A 24,873-nucleotide genomic window follows, 5' to 3' on the forward strand; every position below is an offset into this window, starting at 1 on the left:
AAATACAATTCGTATCAGTATTTTGCAGTCGTAGCTTTCGTTAAGTAGTCCATAGGCAGATATTGTAATACTCGGAGGTTCGGTATGTTTTCTTGAGCACGTAGCTGCTTCTACTCCCCTCCTCTCCTCCCCTCCCGTTCCCCCTCTCCCTTCCCCTGCCGTCAGCTGTCACAATCAGCTGTGCGCCGCGCGCCGGTGGTTTACAGTCGCGCCGACGGCTGAGTGCGCTTACGTAAAGATCGCGAGGGCGGGAAACCGAGCCGGCGGCCGGCAGACCGCAAGCAGCAGCAGTCGTCCTCGCCGGCTTCTGGCCCCTCCGTCGCCACTTCTGCGAGTGCCGCCGCACCGAACACATCTCGCAGTGCGCTTCTACAGCCATCGAAGCGGGCAGTCCTCAGCACGCTACACGTGCAGGTCGGACGCGTGTAAACTGCCAGTTAAAGCTCCTACATTCTCCTTTCCACCTATCGATATATTTCTTTGCCTGCGGCGGAGCGGAGCTCTCTGCTTGAACGTTAAGAAGTGACCTGTGTAACGTAAGGGAAGCGAATATTTACTGTCGATAAGAGAATCTCTTGAATGACTTGCAACAGGTTACTGACCTCACCCACTCTGTGCGCTTCCTCGCTGGCCTTAAATGGTACCCCGAGGGCTCGCTGCAATGAGTCTCAGCAAACAGCTGCTAAACCGAGACGCTCTACACAAATCCGGAAGTAAGCAAGCGTAATTTGGGCTGTGGATTGTGTATTATCTCAAGCCGCACAGTTTACTTATTGCTCTGGCATTGCCGTGGATTACGTACAATGACTACGATCTTCCTAAGACGCTGCTCAGCTAAATAGCGACGGGATCTGCATCTGCTTTCTTTTAACAGCATAGGCGTGCGTGAGTCGGCACGAATTGCTTCTGCTCGTGCTTCTGGTAAATACGGCGCCTTCAGAGGGAAGCGGGCATATTTCGCGCTACCGCATCTCGCACTATTTGGACAAACTAGAAACGAAATTCGAGATAACTTCTTCGAGTGTGGACGAGGAGTCTCATAAATTGTGACAATATGGATTCAGGCAGCGAAGGAGTAGTTACGAGTGTGATTAAAAGTGGTGATGTTATGCACGAAGATTCACTCGGTAATTACCTGCATTCGAAGACAACCGTAAATTCCACGTCACCGGTTCAGATTTGCAAAGAAACGTTTTCTGAAAGTGAATGTACGGACGAAATCGATCGCTATGGTAAAATGGACTACACAGTGAGGGAGGAATGCGTGACAAATTCACACGCTTCCGGATCCGAGAAACTCAAGGAACTGGAATGCTGTCCCGCAACGGAGACGGCGATTCGCTCGTCCGCGGACGCTCCTGCGACAGATCGGGAACTGAGTGCAGCGATCGACCAGTGCAGATCGATTGCGAACGGCGCTGTGGAAAACAGTCCTTCCACGGACATCGGTCGCGGTGCCGAGAGTGAAAGCAGTGAGACGGGATCGGCGGACGCGACAAACGGTGTCAGGGAGACAACACCAGTGGACGGTGGAGCTGCTTTGCAAAGTAGCGAGGAAGTGCCTCGCCGCTGCTTCGGAGGGCAGGTCGCGTCGGTGCGTCCCAGTAGCGAAGCGCCTCCCCAGCAACACGGTGGCGGTCTCCCTATGCCCGAAGGAAACGCTGAGCCAGTGGCAGTCGCTGCTGGTCAAAACAAAATGTCTACTGAAAGCTGCACTTCCAGCGAGCGATGTCGACCAGAAGAGGGGTCGGGTGACAAGACTGGAGACATCAACAGTAATGACAGCGCCTCTACGGATGTTCCGAAGAGCAACGGTGGCTTCGACAACCCGGCTTTCGTCGGCGACGGCGACAGACCGCCGGCGAAAGAGAAGAGCCCCGACGCCAAAGTGGACAGCGACACGGAACGCGGCGGGGAGTCTTCGGGCGCGGCTCGTGAGAGGCGCCGTATCGTGGTGAATGTGCTGGTGCTGAGCTTCGCCTTCCTGGTCCACTTCACGGCCTACTTCGGCGCGGCCAACCTGCAGAGCTCGGTGAACGCGTCCGAGGGGCTGGGCACCGAGTCTCTGGTGGTCGTGTACGCAGCCCTCATAGTCTCCAGCTTCTTCTTGCCCGCCACCGTCATCAGGTAAGCGCCGCAGTTTGTTGGCAGTGCTACGTAGTTTTTTTTTTAAAAAAAAAAAAGATAAAGTATTAGTTGAGGACCAATTGGATGAAAATCAGTGCGGGTTTAGGCCTCTTAGAGGTTGTCAGGACCAGATCTTTAGCTTACGGCAAAATAATGGAGAAGTGTTGTGAGTGGAACAGGGAATTGTATCTATGCTTTATAGATCTAGAAAAGGCATATGACCGGGTTCCTAGGAGAAAGTTATTGTCTGTTCTACGAGATTATGGAATAGGAGGCAAACTTTTGCAAGCAATTAAAGGTCTTTACATGGATAGTCAGGCAGCAGTTAGAGTTGACGGTAAATTGAGTTCATGGTTTAGAGTGGTTTCAGGGGTAAGACAAGGCTGCAGCCTGTCTCCACTGTTGTTCATATTATTTATGGATCATATGTAGAAAACAATAAACTGGCTGGGTGAGATTAAGATATGTGAACACAGTCTCGCATATGCGGATGACTTAGCTGTGATGGCAGATTCGATTGAAAGTTTGCAAAGTAATATTTCAGAGCTAGATCAGACATGTAAGGACTATGGTATGAAGATTAGCATCTCCAAAATGAAAGTAATGTCAGCGGGAAAGAGATATAAACGGATTGAGTGCCAAATAGGACGAACAAATTTAGAACAGGTGGACGGTTTCAAGCACTTAGGATGCATATTCTCACAGGATGGCAACATAGTGAAAGAACTGGAAGCGAGGCGTAGCAAAGCTAATGCAGTGAGCGCTCAGCTACGATCTACTCTCTTCTGCAAGAAGGAAGTTAGTACCAAGACTAAGTTATCTGTGCACCGATCAATCTTTCGACCAACTTTGTTGTATGGGAGCGAAAGCTGGGTGGATTCAGGTTACCTTATCAACAAGGTTGAGGTTACGGATATGAAAGTAGCTAGGATGATTGCAGGTACTAGTAGATGGGAACAATGGCAGGAGGGTGTCCACAATGAGGAAATCAAACAAAAACTGGGAATGAACTCTATAGATGTAGCAGTCAGGGCGAACAGGCTTAGATGATGGGGTCATGTTACACGTATGGGAGAAGCAAGGTTACCCAAGAGACTCATGGGTTCAGCAGTAGAGGGTAGGAGGAGTCGGGGCAGACCAAGGAGAAGGTACCTGGATTCGGTTAATAATGATTTTGAAGTAATAGGCTTAACATCAGAAGAGGCACCAATGTTAGCACTGAATAGGGGATCATGGAGGAATTTTAAAAGGGGGACTATGCTCCAGACTGAACGCTGAAAGGCATAATCAGTCTTAAATGATGATGATGATGATGATGATGAAAGATCTTTATTTACAAAAACCATAATAATTACACAAAATTAACCCACTTCCTTATCTCATTAGTGGGTCATAATAATTATACAACTAATACTTAATTTGCACCTAGTTACAATTTTCAAGTGAGCTACAGTTAGTTTTTCATACAATGGGCATTTAATTTCTAATATCTACGGCTTATGTCTATTTCTTATAACTAATTCCTATCGCCTGCAGCGTTACATGTGTGCCAGTGAAAGATATAAACCTACTTTTGATAGCCTTGCTCATCGAGCTAAACCTGAAGAGCGTGCCCCTGGCACTGGGCAGGCCACTATGTTGATTCGCTGCAGTTCCCCAGCATAATTTTCCTAAAAACTAAGTCCTACAAACTAACTTATCCTACGTCATTTCCGGTGCATGTCCTTATCGGTAGCATTGACCCCCACTCCCCCTAATCCTGCGCGTGGCGGATTCCAACTATGATGCAAACTCGGCCAGTCCACGCACGGGCGGTATGGGAATAGGGCTCTGGACGCAATCAGTGTTGGTTGTCTTTGTTATTTAGTTCATGTCCTTCAAGTATTCTGTTAAAACTTTCCGTGATACCTCGTTGGCCAATGTGTTTAACATTTGGAAAGTGTCCTCACGTCTAAGCAGTTGATATGTGTCGTGGTTTGGTAGTCTGTCTCGATGTGTAGTCGCACCATCATTGAAGAGGGGGCACTCGTAAACTACATGGTCGGGCGTACCCTCTGACACGCCACAGTCACACGCTGGTGTAGCCCTCTTCCCAAATGGAGGGTCCATGGCCAGTGAGAAAATGGATCAGTCCTCGTGTAGGCTCAAAATATTTCATGTCCAAGCGCTCCCTCACATCTGGTATGAACTGGAAAGTTCTACGTCCAGCTTCTTCTACCTCCCAAGACTCCTGCCAAAGTTCCTCCCCTCTTTTCTTATTTTGGCTTGACCTCTTCTATCTTGGTAGCCCTATTTCAGATCACGAGTCTTCCTCACCATCCTCGTTAGCGGACATCATTAAAGCGTGCTTGTGCGGTGGCGCTGGTTCGAACCGTACTACGATCATCTCATCTACATCTACATCAACGTGATTACACTGCTATTCACAATAAAGTGCCTGGCAGAGGGTCCAATGAACCACCTTCATGCTGTCTCTCTACCGTTCCACTCTCGAACGGCACGCGGGAAAAACGAGCACTTAAATTTTTCCGTGCGATCCCTGGTTTCTCTTATTTTATCGTGATGATCATTTCTCCCTATGTAGGTGGGTGCCAACAGAATGTTTTTGCAATCGGAGGAGAAAACTGGTGATTGAAATTTCATGAGAAGATCCCGTCACAACGAAAAACGCATTTGTTTTAATGATTGGCACTCCAATTCACGTATCATGTCTGTGACACTATCTCGCCTGTTTCGCGATAATAAAACGAGCTGCCCTTCTTTGTACTTTTACATACATGGCTCTGAGCGTCATGGGACTTAACATCTGAAGTCATCAGTCCCCTAGACTTAGAACTACTTAAACCTAACTAACCTAAGGACATCACGCACATCCATGCCCGAGGCAGGATTCGAATCTGCGACCGTAGCGGTCACGCGGTTCCAGACTGAAGCGCCTAGAACCGCTCGGCCACACAGGCCGGCGAACATACAAGCAGTCGGATAAAAATGACAAAATATTTTTCATGTGATACAAACTATAAATTAACAATTTTAAAGTTTTTCCTTTACTTGTACTGTTCAACCTAGCTTGCTGACATATTTCATGATTCTAGGACGGCCGGCCGGCCAATGTGGCCGAGCGGTTCTAGGCGCTTCAGTCTGGAACCGCGTGACCGCGACGTCGCAGGTTCGAATCCTGCCTCGGGCACGGATGTGTGTGATGTCCTTAGCTAGGCTTAAGTAGTTCTAAGTTCTAGGGGACTGATGACCACAGATGTTAAGTCCCATAGTGCTCAGAGCCATTTGAACCCTTTTTTTTTGGGGGGGGGGGGGGGGGGAAGAATCAAGATTTTATACTGAAAATAAAAGACTTGAAAATTGTTAATTTGTAATTATATCACACGAAAAAGTATTTGTTTTGTCATGTCTCCGATTGCCTGTTTGTTTTTCTGTGAAGACCCTTTTTCTCAGGAAGCGGTGGATGTATTAAGTCGAAATTTATATCCTATCCTGAAGTCTACGATCTCTTGCCGGTATAGAAATTTGAGCTCCTACGTTAATGCAATCACAATATACGGCAATTTATGTCACATATTTTGATATCTTGTCAGTATCGACATCGATAACAAGCAAAAGTCGACTTTCTCGATTCCCAGGACGGGTGAACAATCGATACAGATAATTAAGTTTGCACTGAGCCCTCACTGCACGAGTGCTACTAGCACTAACCCTGATTTTTTCAATAGAGAACACGATTTAGCAGTCAGGGTCGGCAGCACTATAAGATTGTTCGCTGGCGATGCAGTTGCTTGTCTGCATGGAAGTATCATCGTTGGACTATTGTCAGAAAGTGAAGAAAGGCATGGACAAAATTTCATTTCGTGTAATGACTGGCAGCTCTCTTTATATTCGGATAAGTGCGAGGTAATGCCTGTAACACAGAGAAAGAACATGATAGTATCAATTTACAAGATTAGTGGTGATCATCGAATCGTATAAATTCAAATGGTTCAAATGGCTCTGAGCGTTATGGGACTTAACATCTGAGGTCATCAGTCCCCTAGACTGAGAACTACTTAAACATAACTAACATAAGGACATCACACACATCCATACCCGAGGCAGGATTCGAATCTGCGACCGTAGCGGCCGCGCGGTTCCAGACTGAAGCGCCTAGAACCACTCGGCCACTGCGGGCGGCTAATCGTACAAGTACTTAGTGGTAATACTAAGAAGCGATGTAAAATGGGATGATCACGTAAAATCATTATTAGGGGAGGCAATGGTAGACTTGGGTTTGTTGCCATGATTATGGAAAAGCGGATTGCATCTGTAAAGGAAATGGCATACAAAGCGCTACTGTGACTAGTTTTAGATTATCGTTGCAGTGCTCCGAGCACTCTTTAAGCAGGCGTGACAACAGATACTCAGACAATTCAGAGAGGCGCTGCTAGAATCTTGAGTAGTCAGAATTGTTCATACGAAACTGTTACAGAAATGCTCAGGGAAATGAAATAGCAGTCCTTAGAACAACGACGAAGTAGTTTTCGTGGAATCTGTATTCAATGAAGTCTGTGTGACCATTACACTGTTACCATATGTGACGTAGGGATCATCAGAACAAGATAAGAGAAATTAGGGCACGTGCAGAGGAATGCAAGACAGTTGTTCTTTACTCTGAACGCGAATTCAGTAGGACGAAAAAGTGATAATGAAGGTACGATTTAGCACCCGCCATGCCTGAGGAGAGGTCTACGGAGTATATGCAGTATTTAATTTCTAAAATTTTAGGTGCGGGAATGTATCTCTCCAATCGTGCAAGACCCCCCTCCCTCTAAAAAAAAAAGTACAATTTTCGATCTTTGAAAGTTGAGTTCGACCTTTGTTCTGACTAGGGTATGGGGCAGGGAAACAGGAAAGGTTCTGCAGCATACGGGCAAAGAAACGTGAGGGGAAGGATGGTTACGTATCGGCTCGAAAAGGTGCCAAGTTTAAGCCATGCGTGCACCGCGCGGCAATTGTTCAACAGCTCTGGCATGAATTACGACACGGAAGAAAGAAGATTTCGTGAGAGCGTATTATACAGAGGCTCGTGTTCAAACACTTCTTACCTTATTTACTTCTCATTGAAATACATAACACAAGATGTCACCATGCTACTAGATCGCTGAGGTCGCTGCCAGTCGTAAACAAATGGTAATATATACCGATCACAACTTCGAAACGAATCTCAACTTATCTTGGCTATGCTATTGATCTCTGAGGATGCCGCCAGCTGTTAAGAAAGACATTCGAGACGAAGGTTGCACACACGCGCCCACACACACACGCACACACACACACACACACAGTATCTTGCCCAACGTCTTTGATCAGAGCATTACGTTGGTCACTCAGTATTACGTTCAGTGGTGCCGACGCAGCGGAAAATTATTTGAGACGTGCTCAATAAGTAATGCAACATATATTTTCCCGGCAAATTTCGGTTGAAAAAATGCATAATTTTTTGTGGGACATCGTGGAAGCTTCAGCTTCAATTCTTTTATAATGAAGTTCGATATGGGGCGGCCCTATATTGTTGTTGTTGTTGTCTTCAGTCCAGAGACTGGTTTGATGAAGCTCTCCATGCTACTCTATCCTGTGCAAGCTTCTTCATCTCCCAGTATCTACTGCAACTTACGTCCTTCTGAATCTGTTTAGTGTATTCATCTCTTGGTCTCCCTCTACGATTTTTACCCTCCACGCTGCCCTCCAATACTAAAATGGTGATCCCTTGATGCCTCAGAATATGTCCTACCAATCGATCCCTTCATCTAGTCAAGTTGTGCCACAAGTTTCCCTTCTGCCCAATTCTATTCAGTACCTCCTCATTGGTTATGTGATCTACCCATCTAATCTTCAGCATTTTTCTGTAGCACCACATTTCGAAAGCTTCTATTCTCTTCTTGTCTTGGCGTCTGTTACGTGGTGTGTCCCAAGCAGAGAGCCGTCATTGAGTTTTTTTCGGCGGGAAACCACAGCGTAGTAGATATTCAAAGGCGTTTGCAGAATGTCTCCCGAGACTTGGCAGTGAATTAAGCACAGTGAATCGTTGGGAGAGGCCTTTGTCATCATCGCAATAAGGGGGTGTAGATCCGTCCGAACACCCACGTGCCGGCCGGTCGCACACAGCAATGTTGGGAAGTGCGGACACTCTCATTCGAGGTGATCGACAGACCACCATCAAAAATCAGCTGCTGAGCTGGACGTCTGTGTTGGTAGTGCTGACACACGCGTCGACTAGCTGGGATACTCAAAAGTATGCGGCCAATGGGTTCCTCGCCGCCTAACAGAAGGCAGAAAAAGCAACGAAGGAAGATCTGTGCGGAACTGCCTGCGCGTGGCTAATCGTGACAATTTTTTGTCGAACGTCGTCACAGGCGATGAAACGTGGTTCATCACTTCGAACCGAAAACAAAACGGCATCCACGGAACGGCACCGCACCACCTCTCCCTAGTCGGAAAAGTTCAAAGCCGCACCGTCATGCGGTAAAGTCATGACGACCGCCTGCTGGGACTGTGAAGGGGTTATTCTGTTTGATGTCCTCCCTCATGGTGCAACGATCAACTGTGAAGTGTACTGTGCGACCTTCAGGAAATTAGAGAAACGTCGCTACAAAAATGCAATCGAACTTCTGCTTCCCCATGATAAAGCAAGGCCTCATACAATTCTGCGCACATGAGAGAAGCTCACAAAATTTCATTGGACTGTTATTCCTCATCCACCCAACAGCCGGCATTTCACACCTTCCGACTTCCATCTGTTTGGACCAATGAAGAATGCACTCCGCGGGAAGCAGTACGTGGATGATAAGAGAGGTTATTGACGCAGCAAGACGTTAGCTGTGAAGGCGATCAATGTAGTGGTACTTTGGGACCCTCCCATTAAGGTGGCGTAAGGCCGTGGCACTGAAAGGAGATTATGTTGAGAAATAGGGTTTGTAAATATTCAAATGTGTGTGAAATCTTATAGGACTCAACTGCTAAGGTCATCAGTCCTTAAGCTTACACACTACTTAACCTAAATTATCCTAAGGGCAAACACACACACCCATCCCCGAGGGAGGACTTGAACCTCCGCCGGGACCAGCCGCACAGTCCATGACTGCAGCGCCTGAGACCGCTCGGCTAAGCCCGCGCGGCTGTAACTAAAAGAGTGGGGAATACTATGGGGTACTGGAATCCTGAATGAAATCAATCTGCTTTCAGAAAAAAGTGTTGCATCACTTATGGAACGCCGGTCGTTCGTTAGTTGCTATTTAATACACGTGTAGTATTTTAAATCTCCAGTGTTGACTCGTTCCAGTGATCTAAAAAAAGTTCTCCGGGAGGTGCCGGAATGCCTTTCCGACGAGTTCCGGCCGAAATTAATCTCTGAGTATGTGAATAATATTGGAGTAAAGAAATTTTCATTGCTAGTATTTGACTGTCAGGGCGAGGGGAAATGGTAGCCTTTGCTTACGTACTGATCGCTAGAATTTTGCAAATCTCACATCAGTGCCTTGTTGAATGAGGGCATGAGACACTACAGATAGTGATGCGTCCGTAGAAAGTTGACTTTAAACTCAGTGATCCCTTCGGTGCTATTCGGGAGGCGTAGGCTATTTGCCGGCATCGGGTTTCACCCACTTTCTTCTCTCACTGCCACTGTTAGTGGTGCGCACTACTTACTCAACCACTACAGTCACCTACGAATATGTTCATTTACCAGCAACACAAACATTTCCCCGACTGCTACGGTCGCAGGTTCGAATCCTGCCTCGCGTATGGATGTGTGTGATGTCCTTAGGGTAGTTAGGTTTCAGTAGTTCTAAGTTCTAGGGGACTGATGACCTCAGATGTTAAGTCCCACAGTGCTCAGAGCCACCACAAACATTTCCCGAAATAGAGGCTAACGTGTGCGAAGAATGAAAACCTTGGCAATGAGTAAGCTGAATCTACCACAGGATGGCTTCCAGCCAACCACGGACAAGCGGAGCATACACCAGGAAATATTTGTTAAAACCGTGGGAAAATCCACTTTGTAACACATCTCATTCCTTGTTGTAAGAAAAGCGGTACTTAAATCCAATCCATTTTATTAAGTTACAGTAACAACCATTCTATTTAAATCGTCCTCAGGTATTAGTGTAGACAAAAGGCGGAGTTTTCTGAGAGAAAAGCGTTGAACTCAAGCTAGAAAAAGGCACTTTGCACTGCGACATCAGCGTAAGAATCCCTACTGTGTTTAATAGTTGCCTGCTTACTATCAGTGAATTAATATTACAGATGACTCGGATGGCGCGCTTCTTGGCTAAATGTACTAATTGAACCTAAATTGTGTTGTCGCAGAGTATTACCCCATTTCACCACAAGGGTTGAAAGTGGGCTAAGTAAACTGGCTACAGAACACCACAGGTGTTTACGGGCGACGGTTTTCCGATAGTAAATGAAGGAGTATTTAAAAACTGTGTAACATGCCGTCGACACCGAGATCATTAGAGACCCTTCTAGATCCTTAAATGCGTTCCTAAAGCAACGAAAGGTAGCGAAGTTTTTATCACACTTCGCGTTACGTCCTGAAGAACGAGTAATTTGTCTTATCAACTGATACGTCGTCGTTAAAGTTTTCCGTTGCAACTAACTAAACTTTTCCGTTGCTGAAACAACTAGATATTTTGCTGCAATTTTCGTTTTCAAGGCTTTCATTTTATCTGTTAGAAAAGAACCTGTAGTTGTCGACTTTGTGTACCTTATCTTTCCCATGTAGAGAGGTCTCACCGCTGAGTATTAAAGTCTCTCTAGAAAAATACATGTCTGAAAAAAAGTTTGGTAAGTTACTAAATTCTGATGCAGTAATTGTCTTTTCCTGGATTACTTATTAAATGTCCCATTTTTTTCGTAAAGGCTTTTCACATACTTCTTTACACTTATTTTCTTTATAACAACCTTCATTTAGTACTTCCGCTTTTCGCTTTTCCTTCTACCGCAAGCAATACTACAAACCTCCTGTTAAACAGCAGTAGCGATAGTCAGAACCTTTCCCCGCTACACATCAGCCTAGCATCTTTAGCGCCCAACTGATTATTCTTATGGAATTACTCAGGTGTTAAGGATTACTCCTCTCTGCTTATACTTCCATTCTGTTCAGGATTTCGAACTTCTTATTCAGTACCATACTGTAGTAGGCTCTCTTTATGCCCACAAATGCCACGAAGGAAAAGCGCTCTACGCTTTGAAAATATTACCAAATGCTCCTCTGCATGTAAGTTCTTATATTTTAAAGCACTGCATTTTCAGCTACACACAGCAAAACATGTAACTTCATTAGAACATATAATGAACTTATATAGTTGTGCATCGTAAGCAGTAAGCCAACATCATCTTAGTATGCAGCAACTAATTATGCATTATCCCAGAAGGCATCAACATCTACAGCCTGACCAAAATAAATGTGGCCCACCAAATAAGCATCACACACCAAACTTAATATTATGCAATGGACTAATGAGGATTCTCTGATGCATACGAGGGGTGTTCAGTAAGAAAAAAAAAAGCACTCTGTCTTCAGACCACGAGTGGCCTACCGGGACCATCCGACGGCCGTGTCACCCTCGGTGGAGGATGCGGATAGGAGGGGCGTGGGGTCAGCACACCGCTCTCCCGGTCGTAAGATGGTATTCTTGACCGAAGCCGCTACTATTCGATCGAGTAGCTCCTCAACTGGCATCACAAGGCTGAGAGCACACCGAAAAATGGCAACAGCGCATGGTGACCCAGATGGTCACCCATCCAAGTGCCGACCACGCCCGACAGCCCTTAACTTCGGTGACAACACGGGAACCGGGGTATCCACTGCGGCAAAGCCGTTGCCTGTTCAGTACGAGACTCAACACATTTTTTCTGAAAGCATGTTGGTTTATTGAGGATTCCAGCACACCATACTATTCCCAACTTCGCTACTCTTTTGACTACAAAAATCTATTTTTCAACATAATCTCCGTTCAATGCGACTGTCTTACGCCACCTTACCGGGTGGGCCTGTGTGCCTGCATGTCACCACTCTACGTCGGTCAATGTCTTGCTGCATAACTTCCCCATCTACTGTTTCCCGCTGAGTACATCCTCCATTGGGTCTAACAGATGGAAGTCGGTATTTGCGAGATCTGGGCTGTCGTGTGGTCGAGGATGAACGGCCCAATGAAGTTTTCTGAGCTACTCTCGTGTGTGCAGACTAGTATGAGGCCTTGCGTTGATATGGAGAAGGACAAGATCACCTCGAATGAGCTTGTCCACACGTTCCTCCATTACAGGAGTCGCAGCTGTCCGAGGCTGGCCGGCGTGTGGGAGATCGGACAGGTCTGTCTAACCTTGTTGCCGTGATGTCAGACGCTTCGCCCAACGACTCAACGTGCTTTTGTTCCTTGCCAGGTCTCCGTAGACATGCAGACTCGTATGAATATCTGTATGCTTCGGTTTTCCACAAAAAGAAACTCAATGACGACTCTCTGCTTGGAACGCACCTCTTTTATAGACGCCATTTTGGAGGCTAGTATGAGGCCTTGCAGTGATATGGAGAAGGAGAAGATCACCTCGAATGAGCGTGTCCACACGTTCCTCCATTGCAGGAGTCACAGCTGTGCGCGGCCGGCTGGCGTGTGGGAGATCGGACAGGTCTGAATGACCTTCTTGCCATGATGGCAGACGCTTCGCCCAAAGAGTCAAAGTGCTTTTGCTCACTGCCAGGTCTCCGTAGACATTATGCAGACCCGTATGAATATCTGTATGCTTCGGTTTTCCACAAAAAGAATCTCAATGACGGCTCTCTGCTTGGAACGCACCTTCTTTATAGACGCCATTTTAAAGGCTACGTATAGCGCTGCCATCTATCGGAAATTCATGAAACTACAGGCGCTGAAGCAGGAATATTTCGTGATGTTCCACAAATAACTGGGCATTTTTTTCAACCGAAATTGGCCGAGAAGAGAAATGTATTGCATTACTTATTTAATGCTCCCTCGTAATAAGGTAATTTCTGTGAATTCACGTATCTGGCAATCTGAATTAGGCCTCGGTTCAGGACGAAAGTCTTAGAATCCACACATTCCGACAACACTATTAAGAACCACCAGCAGAGCTAATACCGTAGGTTAGTCTATAAGCTTTAATTCAAGAACAAGAGAAAATTTGAAAGAACGAAGTCGAAAGGGCTTTTTGATCAGGTTCTGCCATGGCAATCTTCTAGTTCCACTTCTGCATCTACATCTTCAAACACACTACGCAAGTATTTGTGCAGTAGAAGCCGATGTGTACTAGAGATTTTCTGTCCATCTCTATTTCGGTATTTAGTGAGAGTAAATAACTGTCTGTTAGGCTGCCTTACCCTGTTCCCATTACCCCTACGCGAGATATACGAGAGTAGCATGTAAAAGGGTGGCACAATTTTACTTGCAAATATGGTTCTCCGAATTTATCCATCAATGTTACGCGAGAACTGCGTCGTCTTTCTCTTTAGGATTGCTACTTAACACTTCTGTCACACTCTCGTATGGGCTACACCGTTTTGTTACGATCCCAGAATCCGCCGGGTGTTATGTTGTACTTCGCGAAGCCTCAAAACGCAGGAGTAGCACGGCAGAGTGTTGTACCTTGAAACTCCTTTTTGCCTTCTCATCTAGCCAGATCTATAATATAAATTTAAAATATTTCATTATTCCTCTTCACTTCATGTGTTCAGCAGTCTTTTTCTGAACTGCTCCAGAAAAGTAAGGTTTTTCCATAGGTGAAAAACTGTTCCAAGATACAACATGGCCGGGTACCTAGGAACAAATATTCCATTCAAATTTAGAAGTGTTACAATCGAGAAAATCTTGTCTGCTTGCACGTAATAGTCTGTGTATTACTGTAAACAGAAAGTGAAATCAAATTAAAAAAAAGTCTTGCCAAAAACCAGTGAACAGTTAAAAACATTTTAGAATGAAAGTTATTACAAACTATCACAAATTTCCGTTTTCAAGGCAATGAAAACTGTTAAGGTATTAAAGAAACCCAGTTCATTTGCAAATACCACGCGTTCCATGGTAGAGAGATCTTCTGTTTTGAGGTACAAGATTGTACATGTCTGACGAAGTATGGTTTAACAGTCCACACGTTATATAACTAGTTTTAAAAATCCAGCGTGTCCCAGGAGGAATGGTCAGTATTCAGGGATGTGACAGGAACGATCATTCAGATCAAGTAAGTCTATTAAACACGAACTCTGAAATTCATACCTTGAAAGCTATCAACAGTTTTTCATATTAGATACGATGCAGCAATTCTCTTCTGTTGTAAGTTCTTAGCTCTTCATATTTTCGGAGGAGGTAGTATGAACCAGAATTTAAAAAAATTGTCTAACGAATATCGGCTTGAAAATGCATACCTCAGCAGTTGTTCAATAAAAGAGATGTGTTTCACAATAGCGAAAGTGAACAATTGGTCATAGCTCTTGTACTATGAACTTTAGAGCCCATGTTTAGTTAACATTTTTTCCTTGTTTTGGACCACTCTAACGCCGCGCAAAATATGGATGGTAAAGTAGAGGAGATTTGTTTCACAGTATCGAAGATGAAGAAGTACTCACACCTCCTGAGGTATGCATTGAGCCCATATTTACTAGACTTTCGTGCTTCGAATGATCGTTCCTATCTTATCCATGGATATTGATCGTTACTTCTGGGGCAGCCTCACCTTAAAACTCTCTAACTGAAGAATTACCAAAATCTTACAAACAATGTGCATAGAAGAAATTTCGAGAATACATTGGTCTACATAACATGTTTAAGTAATTAAAATTGCGCCGGCTGCTGTGGCCGAGCAGTTCTAGGCGCTTCAGTCTGGAACCGCGCTGCTGCTACGGTCGCAGGTTCGAATCCTGCCTCGGGCATGGATGTGTCTGATGTTCTTAGGTTATTTAGGTTTAAGTAGTTCTAAGTCTAGGGGACTGATGACCTCAGATGTTAAGTCCCATAGTGTTCAGAGCCATTTTTGAATTAACGTTGCAAGATCACAGGTTAATGTAAGAGATTGATAAGCCATTGCAAATGAAAAATGGTGGTACATTAATATCCGGTGTAATTGCCAGAATGTTGATGGCAAGCATGCAAATGTGCATGCGTTGTATTGTGCAGGTGCCGGATGTCAGTTTGTGGGATGGAGCTCCATGCCCACTGCATTTGTTCGGTCAACACAGGGACGGTTAATGCTGTTTGTGGATGACGTTGGAGTTGTGGTCCGATGATGTCCCATATGTGGTCGACTGGAGACAGATTTGACATCCACCAGAGCAAGGCAACATGTCGACTCTCTGTAGAGCATGTTGGTTTACAACAGTGGTATGTGGGTGACGTTATCCTGTTGGTAGACACTCCCTGGGTTGCAGTTCATGAAAGGCAGCATAACATGTCGAATCACTAGACTGACGTACAAATTTGAAATCATGGTGCGTGGGGTAACCATGAGATGGCTCCTGCTGTCATATGAAATCGAATCAGAGACCGTTATGCGCAGGCAGGTTCAGTGTGACTAGCATAAGACAGGTTGGTTGCAGGCCCTCAGCTAGCCTCCTAACACACGGCCATCACTAGCACCGAGGCAGAACCAGCTTTCATCAGAAAACACTGACCTCTAGTTTAACATCACTGAAGTTGCAAATGGTGGCGATTTGTGGGCAGATAGGGACACTGCCTCTGAGCTGTCATTGAAGTAACCGATTTGTGACAGTTGGTTGTGTCACTGTGGGACAACTGCTGCTCAACTTGGTGCTGCAGATGCAGCACAGCGCACCACAGCCATACAGTGAGAACGATGGACTTCCCTCTCAGTAGTGCCTCCTGACAGTCCAGAGCCAGGTCTTCTTGCTACTGTACATTCTCATGACAACCACTGCCAGCAATAATGTACAGTGGCTACATTCCTGCCAAGCCTTTCTACAGTATCGCAAAGGAACATTGAGCTTGTCGTAGCCCTATTACATGACCTCGTTCAAACTCAAGGAGTTGCTGATAATCGCGTCTTTGTCGTCTTAAAGGCATTCTTGACTAACAACGACTCACTACTTTCAGTCTCAAAGGTAACTAACGGGGGTTTTATTTGGGGGAAGAGACCAAACTGCGAGGTCATCGGTTTCATCGGATTAGGGAAGATGGAGAAAGAATTCGGCCGTGCCATTTCGAAGGAACCATCCCGGCATTTGCCTGAAGCGATTTAGGGAAATCACGGAAAACTTAAATCAGGATGGCCTGACGCAGGATTGAAAGGTCGTCCTCCAAAATGCGAGTCCAGTGTGCTAACCATGCGCCATCTCGCTCGTTGGGTAACCAACGCTCACGACCGTTACAGAGTGTATTTAAAGCTGCTAGCGCCGCTCGTATGCAACTGGCGCAAAATTTGAATACACGTCATCCTTCAGACGTAGAAATGGGCTTACCAACATTCGTTTTTTCCGTCAGTGTATTATACAGCACTTAAATATATAGCATTCGCAATATTTCCGAATACGAGTTCTGCGCAAAACAGAACGTCGTGTTTCACAACAAAAACAGCAGAAAATATGGTGGTTTCTAGTACGTAACCCTCCGTGTGATTCTAAAATCAGTAACTAGATTGAAATACCGAATACGAAACATCAAGAGTGCCTAGGTATACTCTCCGACCCTAGGATCGGTCGCCGGCCGGAGTGGCCGAGCGGTTCTAGGCGCTACAGTCTGGAACCGCGCGACCGCTACTGTCGCAGGTTCGAATCCTGCCTCGGGCATGGATGTGTGTGATGTCCTTCGGTTGGTTAGGTTTAAGTAGTGTTAAGTTCTAGGGGACTGATGACCTCAGAAGTTAAGTCCCATAGTGCTCAGAGCCATTTGAACCTAGGATCGGTCGTATTTCCGTGCAGTATACCATTTATTTTGTAGATCCGCTGATTGTCTCGTGTTATGACACTTCTTGTAATCATCTCGAAAATTTTGTGGCCCATATAACGTGCTCCAGGTGTTCTCCACCTGTCGTGTTATCGGATACTGCCGGGCTCGTTCTCCCTAGTTTGGGTGTTATCCTGCATGTTCAAATGGTTCATATGGCTCTGAGCACTATGGGACTCAACTGCTGAGGTCATTAGTCCCCTATATCTTAGAACTAGTTAAACCTAACTAACCTAAGGACATCACAAACATCCATGCCCGAGGCAGGAGTCGAACCTGCGACCGTAGCGGTCTTGCGGTTCCAGACTGCAGCGTCTTTAACCGCACGGCCACTTCGGCCGGCTATCCTGCATGTACCCACGTTTAAAGAGAGCACAAGTAACTGGAGCTGCAATTTTGTCGGCCTTTCCCGCAGGTTATCTTTCATATGAACAAAGTTTTCTAGTCTTCGAACTAGTTTCCGATATGTCCCTGGTGAATTTTATTTTGTGGGTAGTTGGCCTTGGTCCAACGCTTATTTTCGTAACTAACGTTTCGTCTCCTAATGCTGGAGGCTTCATCAGAGGCTCTGGAAACTCAATAGTTTCAAACTTACAAAGAAGCGTAGGAAGCCGAACTTTTTAGTAGCTTCGCGGATACCTACAAACAGCTCGGCTTTGTGTATACAGGGTGTTACAAAAAGGTACGGCCAAACTTTCAGGAAACATTCCTCACACACATATAAAGAAAAAATGTTATATGGACATGTGTCCGGAAACGCTTAGTTTCCATGTTAGAGCTCATTTTAGTTTCATTCCAGCGTGATCAAATTGTAAATTTTCACAATCAATATGTGTGGGCTGACGAGAATCCGCACGCAATTGTGGAATCACGTCATCAGCACAGATTTTCTGTGAACGTTTGGGCAGGCATTGTTGGTGATGTCTTGATTGGGCCCCATGTTCTTCCACCTACGCTCCATGGAGCACGTTATCATGATTTCATACGGGATACTCTACCTGTGATGCTAGAACATGTGCCTTTACAAGTACGACACAACATGTGGTTCATGCACGAAGGAGCTCCTGCACATTTCAGTCGAAGTGTTCGTACGCTTGTCAACAACAGATTCGGTGACCGATGGATTGGTAGAGGCGGGCCAATTCCATGGCCTCCACGCTCTCCTGACCTCAACCCTTTTGACTTTCATTTATGGGGGCATTTGAAAGCTCTTGTCTACGCAACCCCGGTACCAAATGTAGAGACTCTTCGTGCTGGTATTGCGGACGGCTGTGATACAATACGCCGTTCTCCAGGGCTGCATCAGCGCATCAGGGATTCCATGCGACGGAGGGTGGATGCATGTATCCTCGCTAACGGAGGACATTTTGAACATTTCCTGTAACAAAGTGTTTGAAGTCACGCTGGTACGTTCTGTTGCTGTGTGTTTCCATTCCATGATTAATGTGATTTGAAGAGAAGTAATAAAATGAGCTCTAACATGGAAAGTAAGCGTTTCCGGACATATGTCCACATAACATATTTTCTTTCTTTGTGTGTGAGGAATGTTTCTTGAAAGTTTGGCCGTACCTTTTTGTAACACCCTTTATATTTAAGATTTTAGCATCTGATGATGTCTCCAGCCTCAGAAGAAACGGTAGGCGCAGAAATGAGCCTTGGGCCACAGCCTAATGTTCATAAACAAAATTTATCAAAGACGCGAATACTGGGCGTGAGAGCCCGGATTGTATGGCCGTTCCCGTTAGTTTTGTAATGATCTACTTACGAATGCCGAAAGAACTTTTCAGGCCAGTTATATTTTAATCACCGTCTGAGTTCATAATCAGGTACAAGTTTATTAGTCGGCCGCGATGTCCGAGCGGTTGTAGGCGCTTCAGTCCTGAACCGCGCGACTGCTACGGTCGCAGGTTCGAATCCTTCTCGGGCATGGATGTGTGTGATGTCCTTAGGTTAGTTAGGTTTAAGTAGTTATGATTTCTAGGGGACTTATGACCTCAGCTGTTAAGTCCCACAGTGCTCAGAGCCATTTTGACAAGTTTATTGAGGAAGTTCTCTCGGTGACGAAGGCACTTGACACGAGACAATGGCTCAATTTCGCCAGAGATGGAAGAAGAAATGGGCGGTCACTTTCTGCAGGTGTTATCTCAGGGTGAACGCGAAATGACCATAGCCACAGTGAAACTGGAATTTGTGACTCGTCATCTCACGAAGACAGAGCAAAAGTGTCAGCTATTAACGGCTAAACAACCTTGGACGTCCCACCAGTCCCAGGAGGGAAATGCCATTCTCCCACGTATGTGGTAATCTTCGTGAGAAGTTACGAGTGAAGCAGTGAAGAATATAGCACAGGAGATGACTGTGTGGGAAATACGGATTAAACATGAATTAAACCTAGCAAGCCGGCGCAGTGGTAACATGGTGGACTCTCATTCGAGAGAACCGTGGTTTAAATACCCGTCCGTCCATTCTAATTTAGGTTTCCTTGGTTTCCCTAGCCAACGGCCTTGCCGCAGTTGTAACACCGGTTCCCGTCAAGTCACCGAAGTTAAGCACTGTCGGGCTGGGCTAGCACTTGGATGGGTGACCATCCGGCCTGCCGAGAGCTGTTGGCAAGCGGGGTGCACTTAGCCCTTGTGCGGCAAACTGAGGCGCTACTTGATTGAGAAGTAGCGGCTCTTGTCTCGGAAACTGTCATACGGCAGGGAGAGCGATTTGCTGATCACATGAGCCTCCATATCCGCATCCAGTGACGCCTGTGGGCTGAGGCCAGGGGGTACCTTTGGGCCATCATGGCCTGTGCGGGAGGAGTTTTGGTTTCCCTAAGTCGTCTAACATATATGCCTAGATTGTTCCTTCGAGAAGATGTGGCCAAATTCCTTCCCTGTCCTTTCCCAAGCCGAGCGTGAAACATTTGATCAAGACTATCAGGATATTTCTCTGTAATGCAGAGAGCCGACCCGTCAGTATAAACACAACCGGGGACTGTTTTTTTGTCAGTACAGAAGCAGTAACAGCTGAATTTGTCTGTCAGGAGAACCCGTTACATCGATGACTATTCGTTGGATGTCACCCGACAAACAAACCATTAGGGACTTTTAACCCTTCTAAAGCGCCCCAGGTAGACTGTTGGTGTTATGATTGTGAAGAGGAAAAGCAAAGGACCAACCACACAACCACAACTAAACCAAAACCAGGCAGACTCATCTACTGACGGACGGTGACCGCCGACCATTGCGGAGGATCATTGTAAAAAGTCGCATGAAATCAGCGATATGACTCATTCGTGAATTCCAAAGGGTACCAGTAGCGTGGTTAAAGAGAATGGGTACAATGGTCGAGCCGCACCTCGAAAGCCACATAATTATGTCTGTAGCCAACGCTAAGCGATGTTTGACGTGATGTAAAGAGTGAACCACTGGATAGTGGATGACCTGAAACGAGTGACATAGAGTGGTGAATCCCGTTATACCCTCTGTCTGGGGAATGCGTGGAGAACGTTATCATGCATAGTGTCAGCAGTGAAATGTTGAGGAGACGCTGTTACGGTATGGAGTTTTCTTTAGTGGTTATGGTGTTGTACCCACATTGCGCTTACGAAAACATTAAATGCAGAAGGATATCAACACATTTTACGGCATTGTGTAAAGCGTACTCTGGAGGATTAGTTCGGGGATGATAATTGTATCAGCGTGACATTGTACCTTGTCATAAATCGCCATCTTCGAGGCAATAGTTTGTGGACAATAAAATTTCCAGAATGAGATTTTCACTCTGCAGCGGAGTGTGCGCAGATATGAAACTTCCTGTCAGATTAAAACTGTGTGCCGGACCGAGACTCGAACTCGGCACCTTTGCCTTTCGCGAACAAGTGCTCTACCATCCTTTTTTATTTTTTATTTTATTTATTTATTTATTTATTTTTAAGTAATTTTGTTCGTTTCAGTTCGTTGTATCTGCTCGGGGCGAACGTCGCAAGACACCCGTTTCTGTTCGTCGTTGATCCATTAACTCAGTTTTTTTTTATTACAGAGGGGAGATAACCCTCTGACCGAACACGCTGAGCTACCGTGCCGGTAAACATCTGAGCTACCCAAGCACGACTCACCCCCCGTCCTCACAGCTTTACTTCTGCCAGTACCTCGTCTCTAAACTTCACAGAAGCTCTCCTGCGCAGGTTCGCAGGAGAGCTTCTATAAAGTCTGGAAGGTAGGAGACGAGGTACTGGCAGAAGTAAAGCCCCGAGGACGGGGCGTGAGTCGTGCTTGGATAGCTCAGATGGTAGAGCACTTGCCCGCGAAAGGCAAAGATCCCGAGTTCGCGTCTCGGTCTGGCACACAGTTTTAATCTGTCAGGGAGTTTCAATAAAATTTCTGATGTGGACTGACCTGCCAAGAGTCTCTACCTGAACTCAATGGAACAACACTGGCACGAGTTTGAACGTCGACATAGCTCCAAATCCCAGCATCCAAAGTCGTTACCTTCTCTGGTTTCTGCTGTTGAGATAGAATGGGCTGCGTTTCCTCCACAGGCGTTCAGACATCTCACTAAAAAAGACCACAGCATAGTTCAAATCCTCATGAAGGCAAAGGGCAGACAGATACCCATATTAATGTCCACTAATACTTTTGATCAGATAGTGTATGTTCCGTCTCCAGCGACCTCACCGTTGACGATACGTTAAAACTTGACTGTCCTCCTTTCTTTGGACGAAAGACGGACATAGTTCGTATTCTAATCGGCATATTAAATGAGAAAAGTCGATGACCTGCTCCTGTTGAAGAGTGTCTGTAACATCACAATGTTCCAGTCGACGCTGAGATCACAATGCTTGATACGATCGTTCGTTTACAGAATGATGAGGGGCCGGTTATGTAGCCGAGCCCATACGTGTAACTTGCTGCTCCACACACTACCTCTCCAACTTCCGCTCTCTCAACAATGGCCTTCAGATAATGAAGCTTCATTTAGCAACAGCATTCGCATCAAATAAACCATTAGACCCGCGCCAGAAACACTACAATGGCGACACAAATCAGTGTTGCTTTAAATACGCTCTCTGAGGGTCGTGAGCGTTAATTACGTTTGAGAGCGGACGTGCTGAGTGGATGTTAGTCAAGAATGCATTTAAGGCGACAAAGACACAACTATCAACACCTCGCAAGTTTGAACGAGGTCGTGTAATAGCGCTTCGAGAAGCTGGGATATTGCAAATCAAATGGTTCAAGTGACTCTGAGCACTATGGGACCTAACATCTGAGGTCATCAGTCCCCTAGTACTGAGAACTACTTAAACCTAACTAACCAAAGAACATTACACACATCCATGCCCGAAGCAGGATTCGAACCTGCGACCGTAGCGGTCGCGCGGTTCCAAACTGAAGCGCCTAGAGCCGCTCGGCCACTGCAGCCGGTGCAATATTACAGAAAGACTTGCCAGGCATGTAGCCGCTGTACATGACTGCTGGCAGCGATGGTCACGAGAATGTGCGGTCGCAAAAAAACCGAGCTCCGGACGGCCACGTGGCGCTACCCAAAGGGAAGACCATCGAATTTGTCGTATGGTTGTGGCGCATCGTACTGCATCTGCAGCAACAGTTTGAGCAGCAGTCGGCGCCACAGAGACACAAAGATCTGTTACAAATCCGTTACTTCAGGGACAGCTCTGAGCCCGATGCCCTGTAGCATGCATTCCACTGCCACCAACCACAGCCATTTGCGGCTTCAGTGGCGTCATGCGAGAGTTCATTGGGGGAGGGGGGGAGCAGAGTGGATGTCTGTTGTATTTTCTGATGAAAGATGGTTCTGCCTCGGTGCCAGTGATAGCTCAGTGTTGCTCAGGAAGATGCCAGTTGAGGGCCTGCAATCAATCTGTCTATGCGCTAGACACACTGGACCTACACCTACAATTATGTCTAGGGCTCTATTTAGCATGACAGCAGAAGCAGTCTGGTGGTTATCCCACGTGCCCTGACTTCAGATTTGGTCGTCAGTGCCGGCCGGGGTGGCCGAGCGGTTCTAGGCGCTACAGTCTGGAACTGCGCGACTGCTACGGTCGCAGGTTCGAATCCTGCCTCGTGCATGGATGTGTGTGATGTCCTTAGGTTAGTTAGGTTTAAGTAGTTCTAAGTTCTAGGGGACTGATGACCCCAGAAGTTAAGTCCCATAGTGCTCAGAGCCATTTGAACCATTTTGTTCGTCAGTCTGGTGATTCGACATGTTGTGCTGCCATTCATGAATAGCATAACAGGGGTTATTTTCCAACAGGATAACGCTCACTCACATACCGCTGATCTAACACATCGTAATTTACAGAGTGTCGACTTGTTGGCTTATCCTGCTCGATCACCAGATCTGTCTCCAATCGAGCACATATGGGACATCATCGGATAACAACGTCAGCGTCATCCGCAAACAGCATTAACCGTCCCTGTATTGACACACACACACACACACACACACACATACATACATACACACACACACACACACACACACACACACACACACACACACACACACACACACACACAAGCATAACGGAATCTGCGACCGGCTATACAATTTGTCATAGTGTGAGAATTACATGGTCTAGAAACAATTTGGTTGTTTCCAGTTTTTCAGTTCTACAGTACATCCTTATTAGCTTTGTCAGCTTAGCATCAACGTAGAGATAAACAGGAAGGTCAAGAGCATTCCTATTAATAATGAAACAAATGTTCCATCAGAAATGATTTTACTAACTTTATTACTAATACGATTTTCCTCAGCTTTTACACATTAAATGTAGCATCCTGCAACTTACGAGGGAATCCCTGTAGAGCCCTCTCTTATCTGCTTAGTTTTAGAGAATGATTGTAACAACAAAAGACATTGTCAACCATCAGTTGGACCAGAAAGCTGATATGGCATAACGTAATGTTAAAAAAAATTATTTTTCACAAACACAGATTCGTGATGTAATACGATATGCCACTTAACCATTCCGCACTAAATAGTTTCGGAAAATTACGCCCAGTGATAAAATATATTATACAGTCAAAAGTATTCGGACAGCTGTAAGTAGGCATTCGTATGGGTGCGTCCGTATTTCGCCCTTCTGAGGGGCCGTCCTTCACCTTTCTGAAGGTTTGAACTCTGCTGGGGACACTTTCAGTCCAAAGAAGGTGGTGATAATGGACGCTGTGGTCTGCATGGAAGCCGACATTCTAATGCATGTTCCATTAGGTTCAGCTCGGGACTCTGGGCACGCCAGTCCGTTTCAGGCGTATTAATGTCCACGAACCATTGCCTCATCGATACGGCTTTAGCAGAGCTTGCACTGCCTTGCTTACACAGTGAATGATTGTTTCTGAAGTACTCCTCTAGTGTACGCCGTACACAGTCCCGTAAATTGTGTCCATATCCTTCTGTACTTCTCGTTTACATATCGTAACACCATGCTCCTGTAAGTCACTGTTGATATTATACAAGATTGCAGGTTGCATTCTCTAAGCATTTACCAAAGCCGAAACCTTCCATCGGATTGCCACAAGATATAGTGTGTTTCATCACTTCAAATCACTCGTTTCCTGTCATACACAGGCCAATGGCTTCGATTTTACACCATGTCAAGCGTCATTTGGCAATGACTACAAAAGTGTGTAGCTTGTGAGAAGATGTTCGATCTTTGTAGCCTATTCTTTTTAACCCCCAATCGACAGTCACTGCACTAGCTGGACTGCCTGTAGAACTCTGGAACTCACGAATTATTCCTCCCGCTGATTTCATGCGATTTCTTACAGCCATGCTTCGTGTC

General features: G+C 45.8%; 1 protein-coding gene and 1 pseudogene across 1 annotated transcript in view; both read left to right on the top strand.

Annotated features, from left to right (window-relative positions):
• Window positions 1-324: 324 nt before the first annotated feature.
• Window positions 325-24,873, top strand: part of LOC126467648 (protein unc-93 homolog A-like) — a 345,755-nt gene continuing 321,206 nt past the window's right edge. Inside the window, exon 1 of the mRNA XM_050096484.1 lies at window positions 325-2,127. Coding sequence (XP_049952441.1) covers window positions 1,055-2,127 — 1,073 coding nt within the window. The 5' untranslated portion in view covers window positions 325-1,054. The remainder of the gene's footprint in view (window positions 2,128-24,873) is intronic.
• LOC126430036 (5S ribosomal RNA) lies at window positions 19,573-19,690 on the top strand (annotated as a pseudogene).

Source organism: Schistocerca serialis, chromosome 1, assembly GCF_023864345.2.
Source record: "Schistocerca serialis cubense isolate TAMUIC-IGC-003099 chromosome 1, iqSchSeri2.2, whole genome shotgun sequence".
Taxonomy (NCBI): Eukaryota; Metazoa; Arthropoda; class Insecta; order Orthoptera; family Acrididae; genus Schistocerca; species Schistocerca serialis.